The 24331-nt window shown below is 40.8% G+C and overlaps 1 protein-coding gene across 1 annotated transcript; it reads right to left on the bottom strand.

The window, feature by feature from the left end:
• Nucleotides 1–1358: 1358 nt before the first annotated feature.
• LOC102229201 (heparan sulfate glucosamine 3-O-sulfotransferase 3B1-like) lies at nt 1359–24231 on the bottom strand. Its single transcript, XM_005794698.3, has 2 exons — nt 23405–24231; nt 1359–5368 (listed from the first exon to the last, which is right to left on the bottom strand). Exons 1-2 carry the CDS (start codon nt 23929–23931, stop codon nt 4750–4752), a joined length of 1146 nt encoding a protein of 381 aa, XP_005794755.2. The 5' UTR covers nt 23932–24231; the 3' UTR covers nt 1359–4749.
• Nucleotides 24232–24331: the final 100 nt, after the last annotated feature.

Here is a 24331-nt window from a genome sequence, read left to right on the forward strand (position 1 = left end):
TCAATAAAAGCGTCGCGGTCTGAAGAAACAACTGGAAGCTGCTTTGTGCCCTGTGCTGTGCAGTGGACATTGTGACAAAGATTTTTTTTTTTTTTTTTTTCATCCAGACATTTCAATCGCATGCGGAGAGGCGAGTTCTACACTTACGTGGAATCACATCCATCCCTGATAAAAAAAAAAGAAGAAGATATAAAACCTTAAATTATGCAGCCCCTTGTCACTGATTTTTTTAATGTCAGTTTTAATGTTACTTTTATTTTAATTTTTTACTTTGTAATAAATCAGGTTACCCACTTTTAACATAAACAAAATTGCACAGTGGCGTTCAAATTAGATCATATTTGTTATTTATTTATTTTAGTTGTGTTTTTTAATGGACAATGCACCATTAAGTAACACAAGTCTGCCTGTTTTCTCATGGTGACAAATTTAGCTACCAACGAACACCGTGTGCAGATTCAGGATTTAAGGATTAAATCACGATGCATATAGTTAGAATATCATTAGTTAGCATTTTGAAGGAGGTTTGCCCTGTTCAAAATTCAAACATTTAGCTTCATATGCCTCCAACTGTTGAAAGAGTAAACACCATGGTAAGATCAAAAGAGCTGTCTGAGACATTTGGGAAGACGGTGGTTGCAGCTTATGAGTAAATTTAAAGAGGCCTCAAAGGAATTTGATGCAAGTCATTCCACTGTCTGGAAAATAGTCAACAGGTGATGCCCAGGTGTGGCCTTCTGGTACGGATCTCCTTAGGGGCAGAATGCAAAAGAAGTCTGTAAAAACACAGCGAGCTGTTATTGCTGATATGAAAGAGCACGCATACACACACACACACACACACATACATATATGCGTGTGTGTGTGTGTGTGTGTGTGTGTGTTCTAGTACAAGAACAAAGGACTCGTTTGTATAAGCAAAAACAAACGTTCTTGGAAATGAACCTCATAGCAGCTGCGGCATCTGGCTCCATGTTTAGAGTATTTGTATGGATGGAATGTTCATAGTGATGTGCAGTGTTAGTTTTCAACCAATTATAGTGTGTTGCATGCAAACCTAGCAGTTCAATGCCAGTCTCAACTAACCGGAGTGCAATTTTTCCAGAGCATTACAATTCATTGTGCTTTTGTCACTGTGGGCTCTCATAGGTAAAAATCCCAATATATATTCTGCTGATGTGTCCCTTATTTTTTGGGGAAACTTTTAGACGTTTTTAAAGAATTGTCGGTTTCAGTTTCAGGGAAAGTTGGCATCAATAGCGCCTTTCACATTCACTGGTAAAGCTGTGCAAAAATCAGCACTCAACTTATATTTGCATTTTGTAGGAAAATGAAGGAAAGAAAAGTCACTTCGATGATAGTTTGGTAAAATATATGCTTTATTTCTTCATAAAAAGAAATATTATGAATGTTCATTATTGATTCATCTAGAAACATCTGTTCCATTTTGCTTTTTCATTGTGTAAAATTAATTCCTTTGATGTACATACCACAAAATACTTGAATTTCATGTCTTTTCCCTCTTTTGTACATACAGATCTGCTAGTCTAAATCATATCATATGCAGATAAGAAACATTTTTAACAGTTTTAGATCTTAGAACAGGTTGAATAAAACTCAACCATAAACAATGCAGCAGGCTGAAGGTCATCTATGACTGCATTGGTTTTATCCTCCAGAGTTAACTGCAAAACACCTTTAAGGAAAATATCTGGCTTTTCCTTCCAGAACAGGACGGTTTGATGGGAGAAGTCATCAGTAAATGCTCAAACATTGCACTAGTGAAGGGTTGATGGAGACTAGTTCTCACTTGGAGCATCATTACTCATTCAGAGTGAACGCAAAAGAAAGCACAAGAAAAAGAAAATTCCCCCTGCTACCAGCTGTCGGGTGGAGGCAGTTAGTTTCAACTGAAAAAAGGGGAAGCAACCAGTTTAGTGACCATTTGCTTAAATAAATGAAACAGGCTAATTGTGTTGGTTAGAGAGGCACAAAATCTTTAAAAAAAAAATAGATAAACTGGGCGGTGGAGTGACAATATTACCTTTAAAGTTAATGTGAGTATAGCTTGTGTACATTCAGCCTGAGCTCTATGTAAACACATAAAACCCTCTACGGATGCTGACAATCCCTTCCTATAATTCCTGCATTTACAAAAACGACTACTGCACAGGGCGTGCATAGCATAGTTTGGCACAGTATGTCACATGTGCCCTTGTAGTAGCATTCCCCCGCTGCAGAATGTCAAAGACTGGTAACTTCACATCCTCACAATCTTGCATATCAAGAATTCAAGTAGAAAGACAAAAACTCAAACTAAAGGGAAATAAAAATAAAACTAAAGCAGATAGTGAGTAAATTGTGTAAAACGTGACAGCAACTCAAAATATTTTTTGGCAACAAGTTGAGAGTTGAGATGCGTTGGTGAAAGGTGAACATATAACATATGGATAAGGCATAAAGTATATTTAGTGCCTTGCAAAAGTATTTGTACCCTTTGAACTTTTAAGCATTGCGTTACATTAAAATAATTAGTGTGACTTTCTAATGTGTGAGACCAAGAAACAGTAGTGAATGATTGCAAAATGAAGGAAAAATAACTAAGTGTGCTGTGTGTCTACATGCTAACGGCTATTTGAGGCTGAGATAAAACAATGCACATAACTGAACACACTATACCCACATTGAAACATGATGGTGGTAGCATCATGATGTTGGGATTCTTTTCTGCAGAAGCTGGGTTGAGAAAACCTGGAACCTGGAAGAGGCTGAAAAAGTAGAGACTCAAATCCAACTGAGAGTCTGTGGCAAGACTTAAAAACTCATAGATGCTCTCCATCCAATTAGACTCAACTTCAGATATTTTGCTATGAGAAGTGGGCAAAAGTCATTCTCTAGATGTGTAGCAAAAGATTTTTGCACAATGTTTTTGACTCAGAAGTTGACTGAGCACAAATTCATGTCACACTTCAAAAACGTTCACTTGTAAAACTTTTGAAAATCACACATCTTTCTTTGAAATTTACTGTACAATTGTCCACTACTCGTGTTGGTCTGTCACATAAAAAGCACATGGAAGTTCGGGGTTGCAAAGTGAAAACTTAAAAAAAAAAAAAAAAAAAAAAGCTAGTATGAATACTTCTGCAAGAAGATGTAAGCAACGAATGAATGAAAGCACATGGGATTTTGAATTGGAAAATTCAAGTGTCACAGGTTAGACACTGAAACGCTGCGCGACTCTTCATGTTGGGGCACGAGTGCTTCACAACAACAACAAAACAAATCTTTTATTCCTTTGAACTGGTTAGTCTGTGATCAAAAACCAGGCCACATGGACTTCTTCTGTTTGAACAAGTGGCATTTAAGTGAGGCGTTTGTGTTTCTCATCTCTCCTATCTGTATGCTAGACCTCTTGCAGATATGCATCTCCAGCCACCTGCAAAGGTTTTCCATTTCACGGTGAAAAGAAAGGCACGCACTCCCGCTGACCCGCTTCCCTCTCCTCAACAAATCAAATGCCTCTCAAGGAAATTTGATTGAGACTTTGCGTGACCTTTGCTCTGAGCAGATAGGGCAGAAGCTTGGCTCTGAGCCAGTGAAGCAGTGAACGGGGAGGCCCGATCGATCTGCCAGTTACCTTTACCCGATTAGCATAATGTTAACATGGAGCCTTACGTGGTCCGAGATGGGATTTACTGTTTGATGGATGGGTCACTCATTAGAGCAGGCAGCAGAAGTACTGAAAATAAAAGGGCAGCTGTATACTTTAAGCGTGAGTGACACAATGAGTATCAATTAGGTCTATTGATCAACCAGTTACTGGGTGGAATAGGACGAGTTCTGCTGCTCAGGCCCATGCAGGATCCAGAAAGAATAAATGAACTGAAGCACATTGTGACAGGATGAAGTTATACAACAACTATAACTAAGAATGCACATAAATAGGTGCTCTCCACTTCTCTGTGAGCACTCTGTACCCGTAATGTGGCGCTTTTTACATAGAGATGCACAGATTGCGCTTTTCTAAGCCGATACTGATATTTACTTAAATCTGTCATGCCGATCTCGATTTTTCTACAAAGGGGTTATAACACATAAAAGTTATAAAACAGAGGTAGCAGTTTTGGGTAGCAACAAAAGTGAAGGGATTATAAAAATGTTTCCATTTAGTGCATAAAACCATTTATCTCCAATCTTTATCTTTAAACTGCAACAACAAAAAATAACTGCATCAAAATACACACCGTTTGCTTGTGCATTTTGGGTTTTAAAAGAGGGAATTCTTAGTAATGATGCATTTAATTAATAGTGGGAAAAGTAATAAAATTTAGAATTTGACCTGCCGATCACAGAATAGAGATGATCAAGGGAATCGATTGGGCGATTCTGATAGATGATAGATGCATCTCTACCTTAGTAGTTATTCTAAAACAGTTTCGACTACAGTCGTTGCTGATCATCTGCGTTGTGCAGCACCAGGAATTTACAGGACTACAGGTGGGGAGCCAGAGAAATCCAACCTAAGATGAGGAATGTTAAAACAACACATGGGTCAGATGTTATGTACAAATCTGGTTAGGCAGCTTAGTGAATTAATTGCTTAGAAATAAAAATAAATTATTATAAAATAGATTTCTGTACATTTTACATATATATAGCAATATCTCCACCTTTTTTTTGCCAATGAATTACATAGAAAAAATCTCCTATAAGAAAATAACAACAAAAAAAAGAAAGTCTTTTTTGACTTCAATCCCAACCAAAGTTATGTCCTGTCATCTGGTAGAACTTCATGTTGAAGGGCCTGTAGAAGTCCCGTAGCCTCTGCACCACCTCGGGATCAATGTTCGGATGGGTTCTCCCTTTGGTTTTTCCCAGGCAGTGGGGCTTACTGCTGCCCTCTGCCTTCTTGAGGCACGGGAATCCCTTGGTCTGGTTGAAGTAAAAGTGTTTGTCTGTGATGATCCTCTTGAGGCCCAGGAAGTCCTGCACGCGGCCCAGCTCTCCGGCCGGGTCGCTGATCAGACGCTCGCCGCTCACAAAGAGGATCTGGTCCATGGGGAAGTACTGCAGCCAGTTGTCCAGGTGCTTGGCATAGATGCCGATCTGGATGGCGCTCCATGAGGTGTCAATGAGCCCCGTAGTTCTGTTTTTGAAGGTGAGACTCTCAAAAGAGGGAATATCGGGCTTCTTAGACAGAGTCTGCGTGTAGTCAGAGATAGCTCTGGTGACGGGGTCCCTCACTACCACGATCAGTTTGGTGTCTCTGGACATGGCCGATATCCTCGCTGGGGCCTCTCTGGTCACAAAGTAGCTGGGCGTTTTCTCCATGGTGATCTGGCCCTCCAGGGTTTTTGGCATCAGATCCCTGAAGAAGAAAAAGCATACAAAAAATGTTTAGAGAGGGGAAACAAATCTGAGAAAGGTCTTGCATAATGTAATCAACTTGATGGAGTTCTGCGTTCTGTAATCAATGACTCACTGAGCCTGTTTAGCCTTGTTGCAGGGCTTAAAAACCTATTAGTGGAGGCAGCTCTCCAACATCAACAAGCTTAGTCACTCAGAAGATATCTCACTCCTGACAAGAGACAGAACCCATTATTACAGCACAACCAACCACAGTGAAGCTGCTGTAGAAGGTTTTGAACATGGCCAATCTTGAGTTAAACTCTTTTAGAGAGAGTAGAGATGTTTTGACTCGTTGATACCGATTTCTATTAGGTCGATTTCCAATTTACATTCTAACCACAGGAATATGAAAAGTGTACTGCAGATCATTTGATAGAGTTAGCAGTTTTGAAACGAAGAAATTACAATTAGGATTAATTTCTTTATGTGTCTAATTATATGTGCCTAATATTTTTTTGTTAAGCCAAAAAAAAGCATCAGAATGACTGATGATATTTTCAATATTTTTCTCTTCTTATTATAGTTTTGTGGAATCTATTTACTGGATGCCCAAAAAGTGCTTAGCTCCACTTTATATACCAGATAATCTGCATTGCTGACTCGCCTGCAGGCAATTGTGCCTTGCCAAATAATAAAATAAATTAATATAACTTAAAGAAAAGAAATCACCCATGAAAGTTGATAGCACTGCAGCATACACACACAAAAAAGGATTTAATTTAATCTGATATGAGATGGCTTTTTCTTTGAAAGGCTTTGAAATGTGCAAGAATAATGAAGTGTTACTTGAAAGACACTACTCTTGAAGGAAAAGCAAATGTGCTTTTTTTTTCTTTTTTTTCTTCCAGCACTGGAGTCCTGAAGTAATGACTGAGGGCAGAGGCATCATTATGATGACTGTGTTAAGAGCTGTCCTATATCTGAAGTTGCCTTTCCCATTTTGATAAACTGGACCAGAAAGGAACACAGCTACGTTGATGTAGCATGAATGACTTTTTTGAAAATGGTTCAAGGTATGAGCTCTCTGATTTTTCTAAGACATGTCAAACAAATAAAAACAAAACTCTTTCAAGGTCTAGTTTGGTGTATTATCTTGTAGTTTGTTTTGTATTGTGGTAAAATTTTTCTAAATGTACAAAAGCTATGATGAACTACTATAATAAAGCCTGAACTTTTGTTCAAATTAGAGCTTACTCTGTGGAACATTCTGGCTACTTTCCCATAACCTAACAGAAACTCCCTTAGGAAAATTTAACAGTTATTTAGAGAGTAGTTTCTGGGAACTTAAAGGTTACTTTAATAACCTTACTCAGCCAATGTATTTTGATTACTTTCTCTAATCATACCAGGCACTCTTCTGGAAATTGACAGGCAGTTTCCAGTAATCTCTGAATTTACCTAGTAAGCTCTAAAGGAGTGAGCAATAATTTCCATGAAAGAACGTGGTAAGTTCAGTAAAGTACCTAGAGGGTTGCATAAAAAGTCTCTAATATCCTTTGGGACTCTTTAGACAGAGGGCTCCAATTTCCATAAAACCTTCTCATAAAATCCAGAACATGTTTGTAAAAGTTGCTAATGAAAACTTTATTATATTACGCTAGCACCTATTGTTGAAGACCAAATCTGCTGAATAGATAACTCGTTTTACACTTCATATGTGGGCCTATTGATCTTGGTGAGAACTAATGACGCATCAGGTTCTTTAAGTGCTTTCTTGTGGCTTTTAATTAAGGCCTTGGGAATAGGGATAACATTAGGAAATAGAATTTTGCCAAAATCTAAAGAAAGTAAAACAGGAAAAAATCAAAAAATTAGCAGGACAAAAAAAAGAAGGGATGTTAGCGAAAACAGGTTGTACACTGTCACAGATAAGATTGTTGCTCCATCCTGTTTTCAAGGCTTTAACACTTATTCTACTGTTTTGACACCACTGTAGAGACAAATACAATTAATCCTTTGTAATCCTAACCAACATGTTGACAGCCTGAAAGGTAAAAAATGGAAACTATCCTGCAATCCCCAGAGCTTTTGCCGCTGCTCCCAAATACACATGAAAACACTTAAATCTAGTTCATGTCCAGCTAGCTAATGGCTAATTCATACAGCATTAGCTATTTGTCAAAGCAAAGATTTGCATGCAACAAACTCAATGAAAAGGTCCTGTGTTGAGGGGGGGGGAGGGGGGTCAAAGGTATTGCTAGGTAGCCATAAAAATGCTTTATGGAAATAGTGTTGGCAGATTTGTGTAATCCTAATGCAGCACCAGTGATCTAATTATGATAACATCATCTTGATTACTGACACGTCAGAGGGGTGAATAAATCAAATGCAGAGGCTCATTAATAGCGCATTGTAATCAAAACAGATCCGGTTCGTGTTTTTTATGAAGGAGCACCCCATTTTTGCAGATAAAAAAAATACCTTTTGTTATCTAAAAAAAAAAAAAAAAGCAGCTGCAGGACCTAGCCTAAAACTTTTTGAGCAGCACATCAAGGAGTACGACGAAACATGCCTGACTGTTTGCCATTTTCTTGATGCACAATGGGGATGCTGGTTTCAAGCTTTTCGTCATTCCCTCTGCCAACATACAAAAAGAGTCCACGACTAACCAGAGAAGGCAAATGGCTTCCCATTTAATCCGATTTCAACGTGACAATGCAGCGTGGAGATAGGGAGGAGGCCTGAGTTACAATGTGCAAAGTGACAGATTATGCTGATCCAAGCTCAGGGAATGCTTTTTTTTTGTGATGAAAAAAAACAAAACATCTAGTTGTTGGGGGGTTGAAGGAGCACAAAGCAAGGGGATGGTCCGACAGCAAGAGAGAAAGAAAAGTGGTAAGGAAACTCCTAAAAGTGCCAAATCGACAAGAAAAGGACCCCCACTAACAAAAAATCCCCACCTCTGACTTTGCTTACTCTTTCTGCCAAAAAAAAGGAGGGGAATTTCGGAGGAACAAGTAGCTCTTGGAGAAACAATGACCATTATGTTCTTTTTTGATTTATGAGGTGCTGCTTTTAAAGATTCCGTCGCCAAACAGGCAATTCTGTGACACTGGGATCCTCTTTCTTCCTGCTTTTCTTTCAGAGTGAACCATTGTTCCTGTGCGCAGGGGTGAGCAGGGCAGTGGTCAGGGGCAGAGGGGCGGGGATGGGGGCAGGGTGAAGAGGAGTTGTTGGAGGAAGAAGAAGAAGAGGAGGAGGGTTGCGGGTGCTGATGGCAGGATGAGTGGAGCACTTCTCCATCCTTCAAAATCAAGTGAGAGAAACCTTTTGGAGAGCTCTTACGAGAAGCGTGTGCCAGAATCACCCTGCAAACAACACCCTGCTCCTCTAAGATAACAACAACTCCTCTGGGTCCAACTGTCTGGCTTGAGGAAAAGTAGTTCTGTAAATAACCATCATCCTCTTCAATTCATTTGCTTTACTATGAACTCTCTCATTGTTTGCCCCTCCATGCCTCTCTAAACTGCCTCTCTGAGGGTATTTCCAAGTTGAAAGGCATACCAAACATGATGATAAGACAGAATCCACAGAGGCCCTTGTCAAATGACGGCCTCACACCGGGGCCGGCAACGTGGCCCTTTGGCCCCTTGTTTTTTAAAGAGTCATCATCTCACCGGAGCCAAACAGGAGGCAGGAAATAAGTTATTTCTGTCTGATGCCTCTGCCTCCCTCTTGTCATGTTTGATTTGACGATAACAGGCTGCCAATGAGCTTAATGTGTCACAGCATCACTCTCTAAAAGGAAGCCATTTGACAATTTTTCTCGTCAATACAAAATGTTTTCAATTATCTCGCATGTCAGGGAAGTTGAAAGAGCATTTGAATCTCAAATTAGGGTTTGTCTATTTAAATGCAGACAAACCAGAGGGTGTTTTGTTTCTGCGCGCAGAGAGAGGGTGTGGTTTTAGTGTTGCGGGCTTCTTAAGGTTGCATGGAGATGTTTCTGTGGATGGAAAACCCTGAAGTGAGAGTTGCACTCTCATGGGAGGTACAGTCGCCTAAAACAACCGTGTGCGTAAATTAGCTATAAGCCGAATCAAAATTTCAGGATAAAACACAAAAAACCTAAAAGAAATCAGACAGTTGCTATGTTCTTTGTTGAAAGTCCTGAACTTTCCTCATGTTCTTCACCCTTCTGCCCTTTTCATTGATCTACAAGGTTCCCTCGACCTCTTGGAATCAGGGTTTGAAGTTCGATAGAAAAGGGGCGCTTCACAAACAGGAAGAAGAGGAGGGTGGAAATCGGGATAAGATTTCTGAAAGGAGCTCTTTCTTTTCAACAGTTCTCCGAACTCAGCTTTTCTCATGGACCAATGAAGCATTTTTAGGAAATACTTCATTTCCTAAAAATGAAAGTTGCTCGTCATTGACAGACAAGCTGCTTGAGCAAAACTTGCTCGGTCACATATAAGTGTTCTTATATTGAATTTCAAATCCCTTGAGAACATTTGAGCTACATTGCACGAACAAACAAAACACTTAGCTTTATCTTATAATGGCACTAATATTTGGGGTTTGTAGAAAGTCATTGGTGTATAAAAATGTTCTCCTTGCCAGCAAAGATTTCAGGATTATCTTCTATTCTTCTTCTGTGTCTATTAAAGAAATTCATTCTCAAAGCATGACACAGCCACCACCATGTTTTTTTTTGTGAGGTTGGTTAACTTTTGGTCATGGTCAAATGTTAGTTTGTCGCCACACACGGAGCCTCGTGTACAAAAGAATGTGTACGGATAAAAGCCATGCACGATTCTGTTGGCTCACTAAATGTTTGGAAAGCACACACAGAAGCCAGGCATTTTGAAATATGGGCTCAAGGCGCTTTGCGTCTGACATCACATCTAACTGCAGAGCACAACTCTGGCTGTAAATTAAAGGAATAATGAGGACAGTTTATCTTTGCTCTGTTTCAAGCACTTGAAGCTGAGCCCAGTTGTTAGCATGTTGCCACGGAGATCTTCCTGACACTTCCTTTCCTCGTTGAGAACTAGACTTGCCTTCTATAAAACTCACAACTTGCATCACTGAGCAAGAAAGATGAATCTCTGGGCCTGTGCTTTCATTCCAACGCGTTTTGCAGATGCAAAAAACCAGAGGCATGCCTACCTCTACTCTTGCTATATAATATGCCTGTCCTCTGTGTTTGCATGGACATTAAGCACCTCCATGCAACGCCACAGACGCATCAGCCTGATCAGACCGAGGTTTCAAATTTATAGGCTTCACTGAGTAAAGGTGTCACTGGAAACTCAAGAGAGTGGCTGTGCAGAAGCCCCCATCCAAGTCATCTGTCTGCTAAAAGGATTAATAATTCAGACTGGCCTAGTATCACACACTCAGGACGCTGTGTATGGGAGAGAAAATATCATCCAGCCACAGTGAGAAGAGCCGTCTGACAGCTAAATTCCTCCTCCGATTACTTGTTGTCAAAAGTGCCTGTCAGGCTGACTGGAGCTACCGCTGACTATTTTCAACTGTGGCCACTGATACATGGGTTGACTCGCAGTGAGGAGTTAGAACAGGTAGTGTTCACGCTTTTGTTTCACAGTGTGTGCATAATTTCAATGGATAACAGTTTTATCAGATGGGAAAGAGGAATTAAGTGGCCCCAGACTGAAAGAAAGAAAATAGAAAAAGAAACTCGCTGACACTTTGACACTCAAACTCCGAGGCTTAGATTTGGAGTCCTGATCTGGGTTGATGAATGCGGCTCCCAGAAACCCCCTGAACCTCGTTCTGCAGTTGCATGAAGTCAGAGCGGCATGAGAATCCGCTGACCCTCGGAGTAAACAAAACAGACGCAAATTGTCCCTCCGTCATTTCATTTCTCACTGAAATCAGGGAGTTGCAGTCTGATTCTTCAGAGCAGAGCTTCATACAGTTGGAGTGTGTGCGTGTGTGTATAAGAGCAGGGGAGGGAAAGTGAGTGACAGGCTCCATGAATCAACAACAAGAGAAGGAGAGTCAGGGCTTGCGGTCACACACCAACCCGACTGGTTCTGGGATCAAACCAGTTTGGTTTCTGGAGGCAACATCAGACATAGCAAAGTAAAAGAAATAAACAGAAAACTGTTGCTGCTCGAGACATTCCTCTCTGACACTATCGCGGTCTGCAAGCACAAATTATTCAATTTTGCACCGAGCTCTCTCAAAATGTGTTTTTAAGTATATCTGCTGCTCTTTGGCACCTTTTGGGATGCAAACCAAGAATGTGCAGAGCCATCAAGGATCTTTCGGGCCTGTGTGGAATTACAGAGCGTTAATAACTCTGCAGAGACGCGAGACAGCCCACCATGTGGCATAAATAAAATAGAGGAGTTGGTGAAAGGGATGGCAGCGAGCAGAAAATAGCAGTACCTCCTCCTGTCCCCTGGGGAATTGGGGAGGGGGGAGCATTCCTTCACAAGTACGGTCCATTTTTCTCTTCTGCCTTTTACAGAGCTTGCCCAGAAAGCTTTGCTGGTTTGAAACAAAAATGACGGGTGCAGTTCATTGCTGACACTCAAACATCTTTGCAGTTTGTCTGACGTAATACAAGACGAGAACACACAAACTTTCAGACTGACCACCCAATTTGTTTAGCGCTCGTAATTTGCTCTAATCAGTGTTAGCTGAAGGATCAGAACTACAATGTCAATCAAAAGTATTTCTAGCTGGTTATATATAAATAGTGCAACATAAAGTAAGGTAAAATTGCAAAGTGGAAGGATTTTTCTCCATGTGAAGACATTTCATACTATAGCAGCTCTGGCTGTCTGCTGATCACAGCGCTTTCTTGCAGCAATTTGCTATGTCCCCCTACATAACATGTAGCTGAAAAAAAATTTTTTTTTTATGCTTTTCATCTGCTCACTCCTTCACAAGACCCAGATCTGTTTAGTGTTTGTCTAACAGCAGTTGTGCTGCTGTTAGACAAACTGTGCTGTTGAACAGGCGTTCATTGACTCTTTCACCTGAGCTGTAGTTTCTTGATATCTTCTCTGAAAAGTGCAGGGAATGCCCATGTCTTGGTAGGTTTACAGTCGTGTCCCGCTATTTTTTATTTTTAGAAGTTTGGGGACTTTTTTTTCTCGGCAGGATTAAATCTGACTTTTGAAGGTAATCATTTCCACTGGATTTTATTTATGGGTGTCAGACTAACCTGGAATGGATATAGATACTTTTTCATTTTTTTGTTGTAAAATTAAAAATACACACGCACGCACGCCTACACACAAATCATTCTCCTTACACTCCACAATTAAACTTTGTGTTGTTGTAACAAATAAAACCCTGATAAAACACAGTTTTGCTTGCGATGTGACAAAGTGTAAAAAGTCTGCACGTCTGGATACTTTTGCCAGACTCGACGGCCGACAGATTCCACTTCTCCATCAACACTGGGGTGGCTGACAGCTCGGATTCAAAAAACCGATGGACCGTGAAAGAATGGGGAAAAAAGAAGGAAACAATACAGGCAAACAGGAGCGAGAAGCTCCAGGTGAAGACTTATGCGTGGTAGCATTTGTGTGTGTGGGCAGAATCAAGCATTCTGACTGATTTCCTGACACTTGACATGCACCAGGAGGCACATGACTCCTTGATCTCTCTGCGGTGAAGATGAATAAAAGATGAAACAGACTCGAGATGAACATACATGTCGCCACCCCCTCCGTTCTCTCGAGACGTGCGGAGACAGAAGCAGTGAGGGAGCTGCTTTGCATCCTGTTTGAATTGGCTGTCAGCCGTAACGGCATGCACACCTTTTTGAAGACAGGTGAACTACATATGGTGTGCGTGTGTGTGCGCGCACGAGAAAGAGGGGGATTTCCTCTTTAAAGTATGTCACTCACATCTCCCTGTGTGTTGAGGTTATTATTTTGCTTCCATTCACACTGCAGCTGTCGTGGCAGGTTAATGCTTCACAAATTCCTAAAGACAGCCTGACGTTCCAACATGTAATTAGCTGCATGGAGTCGGAAAGCACCAGCCTTGACAATTAACCTGCTGCATTCAGAGGAAAATGGGAAACATCAGCATTCCTTTGGTAATCCTTTGCTTCCCTTTACTTTTCAGCCTACCTGTTGTATCCGTTGTATTGTATTCACAATAGCCGTTAAAAATGTCTTCTGGCTACATTGAAACACAATGTGTTGAGTTTTTCTGATTTACTCCTATGTTGCTTCTAGTATTTTTTTTGTTTATTTTTGATTAGGTTATGTTTTTGTGTTTCAGTTTTTGAACTCAGTTTCATATTTGGTCAGTTTGTTATTAAAAAAAAAAAACATATGCCTATAAATCTTTGACTTTTGTGTTTGTGTTTTATTTGTCCATCTATCCATGCATCCAAATTAATGGGCTATTTAATTATTGAAAGGATGGCTGACTCATTCATTAATTTGTCAATTGGCTACCCATCCATCCATGTACAGCAACCATCCAATATAGATAATATTTTGGTAAGAAAAAAAAAGAAAGAAATTAAAAATGGTGATTCAATTGTCACAAATATGAGAGTTAACATGAGACTTTGAAATTGGAGGTATTTGAATAGAATAACGTGACTCTATTTACTCTATTTATTGAATATGATACTGTCTGCGAATTATTTGTGCCACGTGTGCGATTCGGAGCACAATAACTGACATGAAGAGGAGCGTATAACTGGCTTGTCTGACCTGAAGTCGAAGTGTTTTTACAAAGAAACCCAACAACTCTTACGTGGAAAAGCAGAAAGCGATAGTGTGAATCAGGCAGGGAGAGGTGACTCAGGGGCTTCTAATGAGCTCTGCTCTTTTACTGCCAGGCTAATGAAAACCTCAGGGGGCCTTGGTCGCTCTCAGTCTGAGTCCGGTGTGTATGTCCTCTCTCCCACAGGCAGACCTGCTCTGCAGCACCTTAATGGGCACCTCTGGGACTTTATACCTGGGACAAGTGTGGCGTCTAGGCAGGTTCTCTTCCCAGAACATGAGCGAGGACTTCCTCTGCTGAGCTATCTTTAGCACAAGTTTTTCTTTTTCTCCTCCAGGTGGGCTGCTCTAATGTGCCAATGAGTGTTTATTTGGCTGCCATGAATGACCAACAGCTCCAAAGGGAGGGCGTCTGGTTCTGTCCTGACATGTTTAACAACATCCAAATTATCGCCTTATTAAAAGGGCCTGATTCACACATTTCACAGAGGGACGGCCTGTTCACTGCTTGTACACAAAACTACTTTTATAAAGCTTTTGGAAAGCGTTTTGTCATATGAGCAATTTCTAAACATGATGAAAGGTTTAAGGTGTGAAACTTCCTGTCAACCCCCCACTCCCCAATTTCCATATTGTCTTCACTGAACAACGGGAGTAGGGGGTTTAGGAGAAACAACACACCCCAGTGCTGCCACTCCTCTCTCCACAGGTCTCTCCTTTCACTATTAACTGGTTGTAATTTAGGCTTGAAAAGCGCCTTTTCTCCATTTCTCTACCCCCCTGGTCACTGTGTGTGTTTTTAAATAGGCCATGCCAGCTTAGGCAGCGGGGAAAGAGGGCCTCTGCGCTGACCGAAAAGGAGCAGCGAGAGCAGCGAGGCCTGCCACGAGCCCCGCCCAGGAATGGACAAACCGAGCGCAACATGTGACACTATTCTTGCTCGTCAGTGGCACAAGTGCACAGCTGGAAGAGTGGAGAGCAAGTTTTCGTAAAGGGGATGGCTTAAGGGAGATTTTTTTTTAGGGAGTAACTCGGAGCTGGACGTTTCTTTTGTGTGTGTGTGTTATTATTAAGGGTTTGAGCAGAGAATGTGAACCTGCTGTCAGCTGTACGGTTGGCTGAGTCTTGGAGGAGCCGAGGGAGTTCCAGGAATCAGGAAACAAGCTGAGATCTAAAGTATCTGATCATCCAAATTCAGGGTTTCCTCTCCACAACTGCACGAAGCACCTACATGCTTGCTGCTCCAGTGTTTAGAAGAGATTCTTCTTTTAAATATTCACCAGGATTCTATATGATAGTGAATGAACTGGAGAAAAACATAGGCAATTATTATGAAGAGGACAGGGTAGGTCTGTTTGGAAGGACGTTTAAAGCATGGTTAGGTTGCAAAGCTATTTTCCCAAGCTTTCAACATATCATAGAGTGCTGTTGAATCCATCGTCTGAAAAAAGAAAGAGTATGGCACAACCGCAAAATTACCAAGACATGACAGCCCACCTAAGCCAACAGGCCAGGCACACAGGGCACAGTTAAATCTCTTATCCAAATATTAAAAGGCCATAAAGAGTCAATAACAAGAGTCATCCAGCTAAACAATCAAAGCATTAATCAGAGAAACAGCCAAGAGGCCCATGGTGCCTCTGGAGGAGCTGCAAAGTGCCACAGGTCAGGTGGAAGAATCTGAGCAAGACAACTATTTATCGTGGATTTCATAAATGTAGCATTGGCAACAACAAAACAACTGTTTGAAGAAAGACCCATTATGAATTTGCAACAATCCACATAGTGGACACAGAAAAAAGGACAGCTTACAAAAAGTGTGGTGGAAAACAAACACAGCACATCCTGCTGATTGCACAAACCACACAAAGCATCGTGTTCTGATGACGCTTATCTTTAGTGGTGACTGGGAAGCTGGTCAGAGTTGATGGATGGAGCCAAATCAGGCTGATAAAAAGTAAACCTGTAGCTGCAAAATAATTTAATCTAGAGTAAAGATTTCCCTTCCAGCAGAAAAAGAATGCTAAACATTCAGCCATACTTCCAATAAAATGGTTTAGCCAAGTCAAACTCCAGGCCTATATCTAGTTGAAATGTACAAAATCCAAAAGCCATGAATTACTTTTCTTTAGATTCACAACTATGGGCTACTTTGTGCTGGTCGGTGACATTAAATCAGAATGGACATTGAAGTTTTTGATTTGAATGTGGTAAAATGTGAACATATTTTGAGCACTTAGTAGTTTTTAATCAATAGTCCTTCAGGGTTTCTGAGGGCTCTTAAAAGAGCCTTTGGAGAACCATTGATTGAGACCATGTTTGACTGAGTCTGACTCTGAACAGTGACAGTTTAAAACATTTTGCATAACTTCGTAAAACTTGAAAACCACGTTGCCAAAATCCATGGCGGGATTTACAGCTTCCTGTATCTCTGCAGGCGGTCAACACGCCACCTCTGTCAGCGAGCAGTTGTGGGTCTGACCCCCAGTCCGAAGCCTTTAACCCATCTCTATACATCACCTCCAATCAGGCCTGACCAATCAATACTCCTCATCCCTGAGGAGCCGGGTCGCTGTGACATTTGTGTTCACTGTCTGACTGTTGCAGCCTTTTGTGATTGAAGACGAAGATTATTTGTGGTTCCACAGCTGAGCCTGTCCAAACCACCCCACAACATTTCCCCAATGTATGAAAACACTAGCAATACACGCTTTTTGTTTCCCCCCAACCCCCTTTTCTCTTCTTCAGGGCTTGATGCCTTTCACTGACACTCTATAGAACCAGGTGGCCTCTTTGGCCATTCAGCGGAAGGAAGCAGGGCGAGGTCAGCGTGGCAACAAAACAGCGGACGGGTCACCTACGTGGAAACAGGAGAGCTCCTGCAGCGAGCTGATAAAAGGGTGTGCAACCATCCAGAACTGTACCCGACACGGCCGGGAGCTGTGGCCTGACTCCGGTTTAAGAACTATCAGAGAGGGAGGAGACAGATAACGGCTTTCAAACCGCGCAGACTTCCGCAGTCAGACCGAGTCTGACAGTGGAATAAGTGATTTTTTTCTTCCTGTCTCTCCCTCCTTTTCAACAATGCTCCACTTGTCCCTTTGTAGCACCTTAAGTAGCTTCTGCTGATGCTGCTTTGTGGGTCTGTTTACCTCCACAGAGTTTTTATCACAGCTAAGATACAAAAGGGAGACCCGAGAGACATCCTGCTCAGCACGGCGCCAATTCATCCCCAGCAGACTCCTGACAACAGCCGGAGCCCGAACCGCATTAAGTGAAGAACAGAAGCTGCACAGCTCAGACATGAACATTAACTCTTACGATATTTGAGAGCAGAAACCAACATATGACTGACAAACCACTTAGGTGCTCCAGTGAAAAACAAACTTCTCAGCAGCACTAACACTGCATATGGAGGTTTTGTCTCTTCACAACTTCAAATTTCTTTGTATCTTATTGAGATTTATGTCAAATCTAAACACAAGGTAATGCATACTGATGAAGTAGAATAAAGGATATGCGAGTTTTATTTATTTATTTCACCAGAATTAGTTTTCCAAGTCTTGACACAGATTCTCAACTGGTTTAAGGTCTGGACTTTGACTGGGCCATTCAAACAAATGAACAAGCTTTGATCCAAACCATTCCAGTTTAGCTCTGACTGTGTGTAAGACGAACCTCCATGCCATGTCGCTTGCTTTCCTTGGCTCCCATGTTGCTGTTTGTTCCCTAATGGTCTCGAACAAACATCTGAGGTTTTCAAACAGCTGAATTTATACTGAGATTAAATAAATAAACAGGTGGACTACTACCGGGCAATCTGTTGCAATGGATTTTATTTGTGGTTGATTGGAATAAAAAGTGCCTGACAAACGTTTTTAAATTTCAAAATTTTGAAAACCATGTAGTTTTTGTCCTTCACCTTCATTATGCTCTACTTTGCATTGGCCTACCACTTAAAATCCCAATAAAAACAAAAACACAGTTTGTGGTTTTAACATGACCAAATACGAAAAAAGCTCATACGGTGTGAATACTTTCACAAATGCCTGTGTAAAACAAGTCCATGCGACCATACACTCCGTCCCCAACATGTGCTTGGCTTCTGGTTTAAATCTAAAGGGAGGAGCGTCAGCCTGGGCCCTGACTGCGAGCTGAGACCAGAGCCCACGACACGACAGCAAGACCACAAAGAAGCAGTTATATATCAAAGCCCCATCTGAGCCAATATGGCTAAATGGAATATGAAAAGAGCAACACGGACCACAGGCTGACAGACAAGGGCCTGCAGTCAGTGAGAGTAAATAAAATTAACTCTTTGGAAAAATGTTTCAGCTGTTTTGTTTTTCTTTTCAAGTGATGGAAGGGTGATTCAGAGTGGCATTATTGTTAAAAAAATAAGATGTACAGAGTTTTAATATTCAATCAGCCAGAAGTAGGAATGATATACTCTATACAAATACTTTTTACTTTATATCAATTTAATGCATCAAATCTGAAAACTCCCACTATTTTCAGTCTTGCTGTTTTATAAAAATGTGGTTCATCTGATTTGAATAAAATATTTTGCAGATTGATTGATTTGTGGAATTAATTCTGTAAATTTCTTCTGTTGGACTTAAAACCAACAACATGCAACATGCAAAAGACAGGCAACATGTCGTTTCATTTAACATTTGCTGATTTTTTTTAATTTTATTTTATTTTTTTAAAGCCCTTACACAATACAGTTTTGGTATTATATTTCTGCATCTTGCAAAGTATGTTGGCATAAAAAAACACCTTTAGCTGAAAGCATCCTGTCATTGGTGCTCATAAGGATGTGCTGCCATTCTTAATAGCGCATGTGTATTGGGATGAATGGTGGATTTTGCAGATCAGGACGGATGTGTCACTTCCACTCTCCACATTTAACCAGCAACTGGCCATCTCAGGAGGAGAGGTTAATGTTCCATACACACACACAAATAGATTACTGGAAGCTGAATTAGTGAGAGAGAAACAAGCTGTTTTAAATTGGAAGCTCCGTCTGTTTTCAGTATAGACAGGTGAGTGAATCTTTATCAGTGCAGACAGAGCCCCTGCATACAGCATGGGGTTACGTTACAGTTGGTCGTTGCTGCAATTATTTGTAGATTCAGTTGTGTCAGTTCTGTAACGATAACTATGCCGCAGATATGTAGGGCAGTTTATCTTCCTTTGTGAACTAAACACAGGACAGATACATCTGTCAAACCACAAATCAGAGCATCTCCACTTTTTAGGCTCTCTTACACATTCGTAGACTTCCACTAGTCTTTGTGTTATTTTAACTAAATGTCTCCTTTACATTAAAATGTCCTCAAATTTCTCCATATATTCCAGTTTGTAATTTAGGTTACAAACTGGCAGTTTTCAAAGTATTAAATATTTATCAAACATTTAATACAAGATAGCATTGTCTTTGGGCTGTACTTCAAACCACTCTTTGAAGTAGATGTTTTATTTTGCTTTATAATTATGTTTATAATTATCATTGTTTATGACTGTGTTTTGGATAAAAGGAGTTTTAACTGTCCAAACTCAATAAAAGATACTTTAATCTAGATCGCAGATCCAGATTAAATGGATCTGCGATTAAACAATTTTTGAGAGTTCTTATAATAAATTCTTGAATGTGTCAATACTTTTAGAATACATATTGATTTTAGCTAAAGAAAACGTCTTGTATAATGGTGAAACAGGTGCAAACAAAAACTAATGAATCAATGTTTCTGTTCGCACTGTGACCCTTTGAGCTCCAACTGCCTCTTTGTGAATGTATATGTGTTCCTTTAGGCCAGTTCATGCTTGACCACACAGTGAAAATGTGTACCTCCTGATATGAGGACCCCTCAGTCAAACGCATGAAACAAATGTTTTTGTCTTTGGCACAAATAAAAACTGTCAGAGGACATCAGAAATCCACAATAAGAGTTGTTATCTCCACCTCCTCCTCTCTCGCACTCGCTTTGTGGAATTCCAGCTTTAAATGCGTGTCCGGAAAGGAGGGAGGGGACGGCTGGGAGATTGTGCAAATGAACAAACAAAACAAGAAGAGGTTAGTTGCACAACCCCTGATACACTAATAACTGTCTCAATCTCTGTCCCCATAAATGATCAGATGAGATTGCCATAGCTTTCATTTCAATGCCATGCAGCTCTTATTTTTATTTATTTTTTGTTCTGTTTTCCTTCTGTCTGGAAAATTCCATCTCTTTCCCCAAAGTCATGTCCAGTATCAGGTTCTAATAGTACACTCAGGCTTGGTGATGAATAAAATATGATTTCCTTTCACTGTCCATCTTCTCTCCAGAAAAAAAAAAAAAAATCCCACCTAAAAAATACCAAAAAAAACCCATCTTGACAGATTTCCCTTTCAATTATACTGAAGAAGCTTTAAACAAAATCTTCCTTAAACATCCAATTCAACTCAAATGCTTTTCAAATAACTTTTCTTAGAGTAAACTTAGAATCTAAAACACAAATCTAAGCAACCGGGGGGGAAAAAAAACCCCAAAACGGCTAAAGTCCTGACTTCTTCCCAGAGTTTAAGATCAGTATTAGATTTCACGGCCTGAGACGTTGCAGAGACGCTTTTCCACATGCAGTTGCAAACTCCGTGGGTGGAAACAGTAAAATAACAGCCTGCCTGCACAGTCCCCAAAACTTTCAAACTGGTGGCAGTAAATCAAAGTTTGTATCACAGCAGGCGCACAAAGCATCACACAAACCAGGGACTGGTGTCCCTATTTCAAATGCTCCCAACATTTGGTTCTAATTCGGAAACTTTTCCACCCTCTCTACATTGTTGAAGCGTAATGCTCTGTATATTTAAACATCCATTTGTTCATTATTAACACATGAGGTGGTTCTCGTTATCCCTGCAAAAACTAACTATGTGGAGACAAAAAAAAAAAAAAGTGATCTTAAAGTACGAGTAATTTCAGTAGCTGATTTACAAACGGTCGAAGTAACCGATGAGGATTAAAAACCGCAGTCTAATCTTAATTAGGCTTTAAAACCTATGCACAATAGACAAAAAAGACCAAATAAGTAAAATCTACTAAAAACAAATAGCGTCTGATTGTGTTGAGTACAAACAAATGCAGTAATTAAGCTCAAAAGTGCTCCAGCTCCTCACATTAACACTTTATGATGTAAATGAACAGGATAAAGTTGGTTTAAGAGGTTTTATTCTACAAAGTCTCCTCACTTTTGTTCACTAAATCCCCCTTTTTACACTGTTTAGAACCAACTGACACACTAACGGTAGAAAAGGATGAAAGAGCGGACCAACTTTTCTTTTATTCCCCCTGCCGCCCTCAACCATAGGCGTTGCCGGGCCCGTTTTTTAACCGGGTGTTCCAGAACGTATCTGCCCCAGTAAAGTTATCTGATCAAATTTCGACAATTACAGCCCAAAGATTCACTTCAAATGATTACAGGAAGCTCCAGGAGGAGAAAGATAAAGGAATAAGGAAAGATTCAACAAGATTCATGCACGGTGCCGTTTGTACCGATAAGTGTAGCCGGCCATGCTCCAATGCAAATGTACTAGAAAAAGTTCAGTACAAGAAACGTTGCACACACAAGTTAGCCAAAATGTTATTTAAATTCTAACTGCTATAACAAAGCAGGTTTTATACATGAATCTGATTTCATCTGAAAATCTCCAACTGGATTTTTATTTTTTATTTTTTTATTGAAAAATGAGCATCTGTCTACAGCTGCTGGTTTTGCAACAGAAAATCAAGTTGCAATAGTTTCTTGATGACTTTCTACCAGATCAGCCTAAAGCCTTCCTGGAACATTTGCCTCACACTACAAAACAAATTGTTGGCTCAGTGAGCATGAACTGCATGGCACCCATGTAATTAGCTTATATTTGCTGCAGTCAAAGCAATTCACATTTTTCACTCCAAAGTGGAAGCTCAGTTCATATCACACATTTCTCCTGACAGAGTCTTGTGGAGCACAAACAAAACTCAGGGGTGAGTAGGCTCTGGGTTTTTTTTTTCTTCTCATGAAGCACGTAATTCAAATCTCACATAATATTAGAGATTTAAAGTCCAGACACCTATAGAAGAGTTGATGATAATAGCTCTTTAAAACAAGATCCAGGCATGTGGTAGCCATTTTAAAATCATAATTAAGAACTCAAGTCTACACCAGCTTAAAAAGATCATGAAGTCTTATTAAAGTACTATTATTGTCTTAATTGCAGAGTATTTCATTGTTTCTATAGAAAAATTCACAATAAAAGAAAATTCACTGCATGTTTTAAATGTAAATTCTGTGAAGGTCATGATGCCTGTTTTGTGAAGAATTTTAATTTTTGTTTTCACCAAAGTTTTAGTTCTAGCAATGTCAAAAGGTAATTACTTTCAGTTCCAGTTCATTGTATAAATTAAGAGATAATTTTACAGTCAGCAGCTTGTTTCTTACAATGAAGGATCCTGACGGATGTTAGAATGATGAATAATTCATACAAGTTTCAAGCAGACCTGATATTTACTTTATGAAATCCCACCACCCCCTCCCAGAAAAAAAAATACAATTAAATAAAAGGTCGGTAGGATTTGGAGACATAGATCCAATCCAACTGAAAATCAATCAACAACTTAAAGTCGGAGTTTATATAACGCTTCTTATCGCAGAATCAGGGTCTGATTTTGCGACACCAAAACTTTAGTCGGCATAAAACTCGCTTTTATTCAACCTCCCGGTGTTTGTGTGCGAAAGTGGAGCGAAGTGGCGAAGTGGGCCGCGACACCTTCAACTGTTAAAAAGTTGACACAGACGCGCCTCGAGGGTGGAGGTGCAGTGTTGCGCCGCGTCCAACAGAGATCACTGCGCATCGCAGAACTAGCGTCAGAGACGGCTGCAGCAGCTTCATATAAGCGTCAACATATGTTTTAAAAACATAATTAAGCTACATGCTTACAACAACCGGTCGACTGAAAAATTAAGAGTTTATTCACTAATGAGGCCAAACACGCTTAACGAGGAAAGGAGATCACGTTTGAGCGAAGCCTGCTCATTTTATTATGCTTAGATCGGAATTAAATTCCAATTTCATTTCCTCAATTTTCCGTTTTATTTATTATAAAGATTACAATTGCGCCTTCTTAAGCCAAAGTTGGTAGACGCAGTTGTGCGTAAAAAGTAACAGAGGCACGCTTTTTTCCAGTGAAAGTCTTCCATCTTTAAAAATTTTTATAGTGTTATAAGCGCACAAAGCTTTTTAAGATTGTATCTTTTAATTAATAACGATCTTTTAAAATTATCATCACTGTTATTACCTGTACCACTCCAGTCCGTTCTCGTAGTTGCGGTCGAAGAAGTGCGGCTCCGCTCCCACGGCCCTGATGTCCGGGTGTACCCGCAGGAACTCCAGCAGAGCCCGGGTGCCTCCTTTCTTCACCCCGATGATGATCGCCTGCGGCAGCTTCTTGCTCCCGGAGCCGTTGGAGAAGCTGGACATGGCGCTCGGATCCGGAACTCTGTCTCTATCCGCGTCCAGCAGGTCTCTGGACGCCGCGGTCCTGATGGTCGGCTCCTCGTAGTCGCTCTCCACGTCCTCCCAGGGCTCAGGCTTGGCCAGCAGTCTGGACACCAGGTCCGACCTCCGGCCCGTCGCCGGAGCGGTCTCCTTGCCCCGCGGGGTGTCCACCATCACCAAGCCGGGCATGGTGGAGCAGTAGCCCACGCAGGAGTAGAGCATGTAAACCCAGACTACGAACATGATGATGAGCAGGAGAAGTTTCTTCTTCACGGGGCTGGACCAGAAGGCATGCAGGCTGTGGAAAACCGGGCTATAATATTCCATAAGCCTTCCTGGAGCAAATCAGATCCCAGCGGCGCATAGTGCCCAAACTCACTCCCTCTGGCACCTCTGCAATCCCCGCAAAATTAAGCACATGCTCCCCCCTTCAAAAAAAGAAAAAAAAACGAACTAAAATGATAATAATAACGATAATAACTTTAAAAAAAAAACTTACAAAGAAAAACACATAACAACTAAAGTGAACGGGATCGAAGGGATGGAGACATCCGGGAATGAGATCATAGTTACGGCTAAAACTGTGGAGTTGCGCCCGTCGCTCCTCGGTGCTGCTGCTGCAGCTTCATCTCATCAGCTTTGTGACAGCAGCTGCCGGAGCCGCTCGCCTTATAAGGAGCCGCAAACCGGAGTGACGGCGGCTCTAGCCAATCAGCAGGGAGGAGCT

This window comes from Xiphophorus maculatus, chromosome 10 (assembly GCF_002775205.1).
Source record: "Xiphophorus maculatus strain JP 163 A chromosome 10, X_maculatus-5.0-male, whole genome shotgun sequence".
Classification (NCBI taxonomy): Eukaryota; Metazoa; Chordata; class Actinopteri; order Cyprinodontiformes; family Poeciliidae; genus Xiphophorus; species Xiphophorus maculatus.

Excerpts from the sequence above, each read along its gene's own strand:
- LOC102229201 (XM_005794698.3), bottom strand. The coding sequence starts at position 23,931 with ATGGAATATTATAGCCCGGTTTTCCACAGCCTGCATGCCTTCTGGTCC. Across the intron at positions 5,369-23,404 it reads AACGGACTGGAGTGGTACAG|GGATCTGATGCCAAAAACCC; the intron begins GTAATAACAGTG and ends TTTCTTCTTCAG.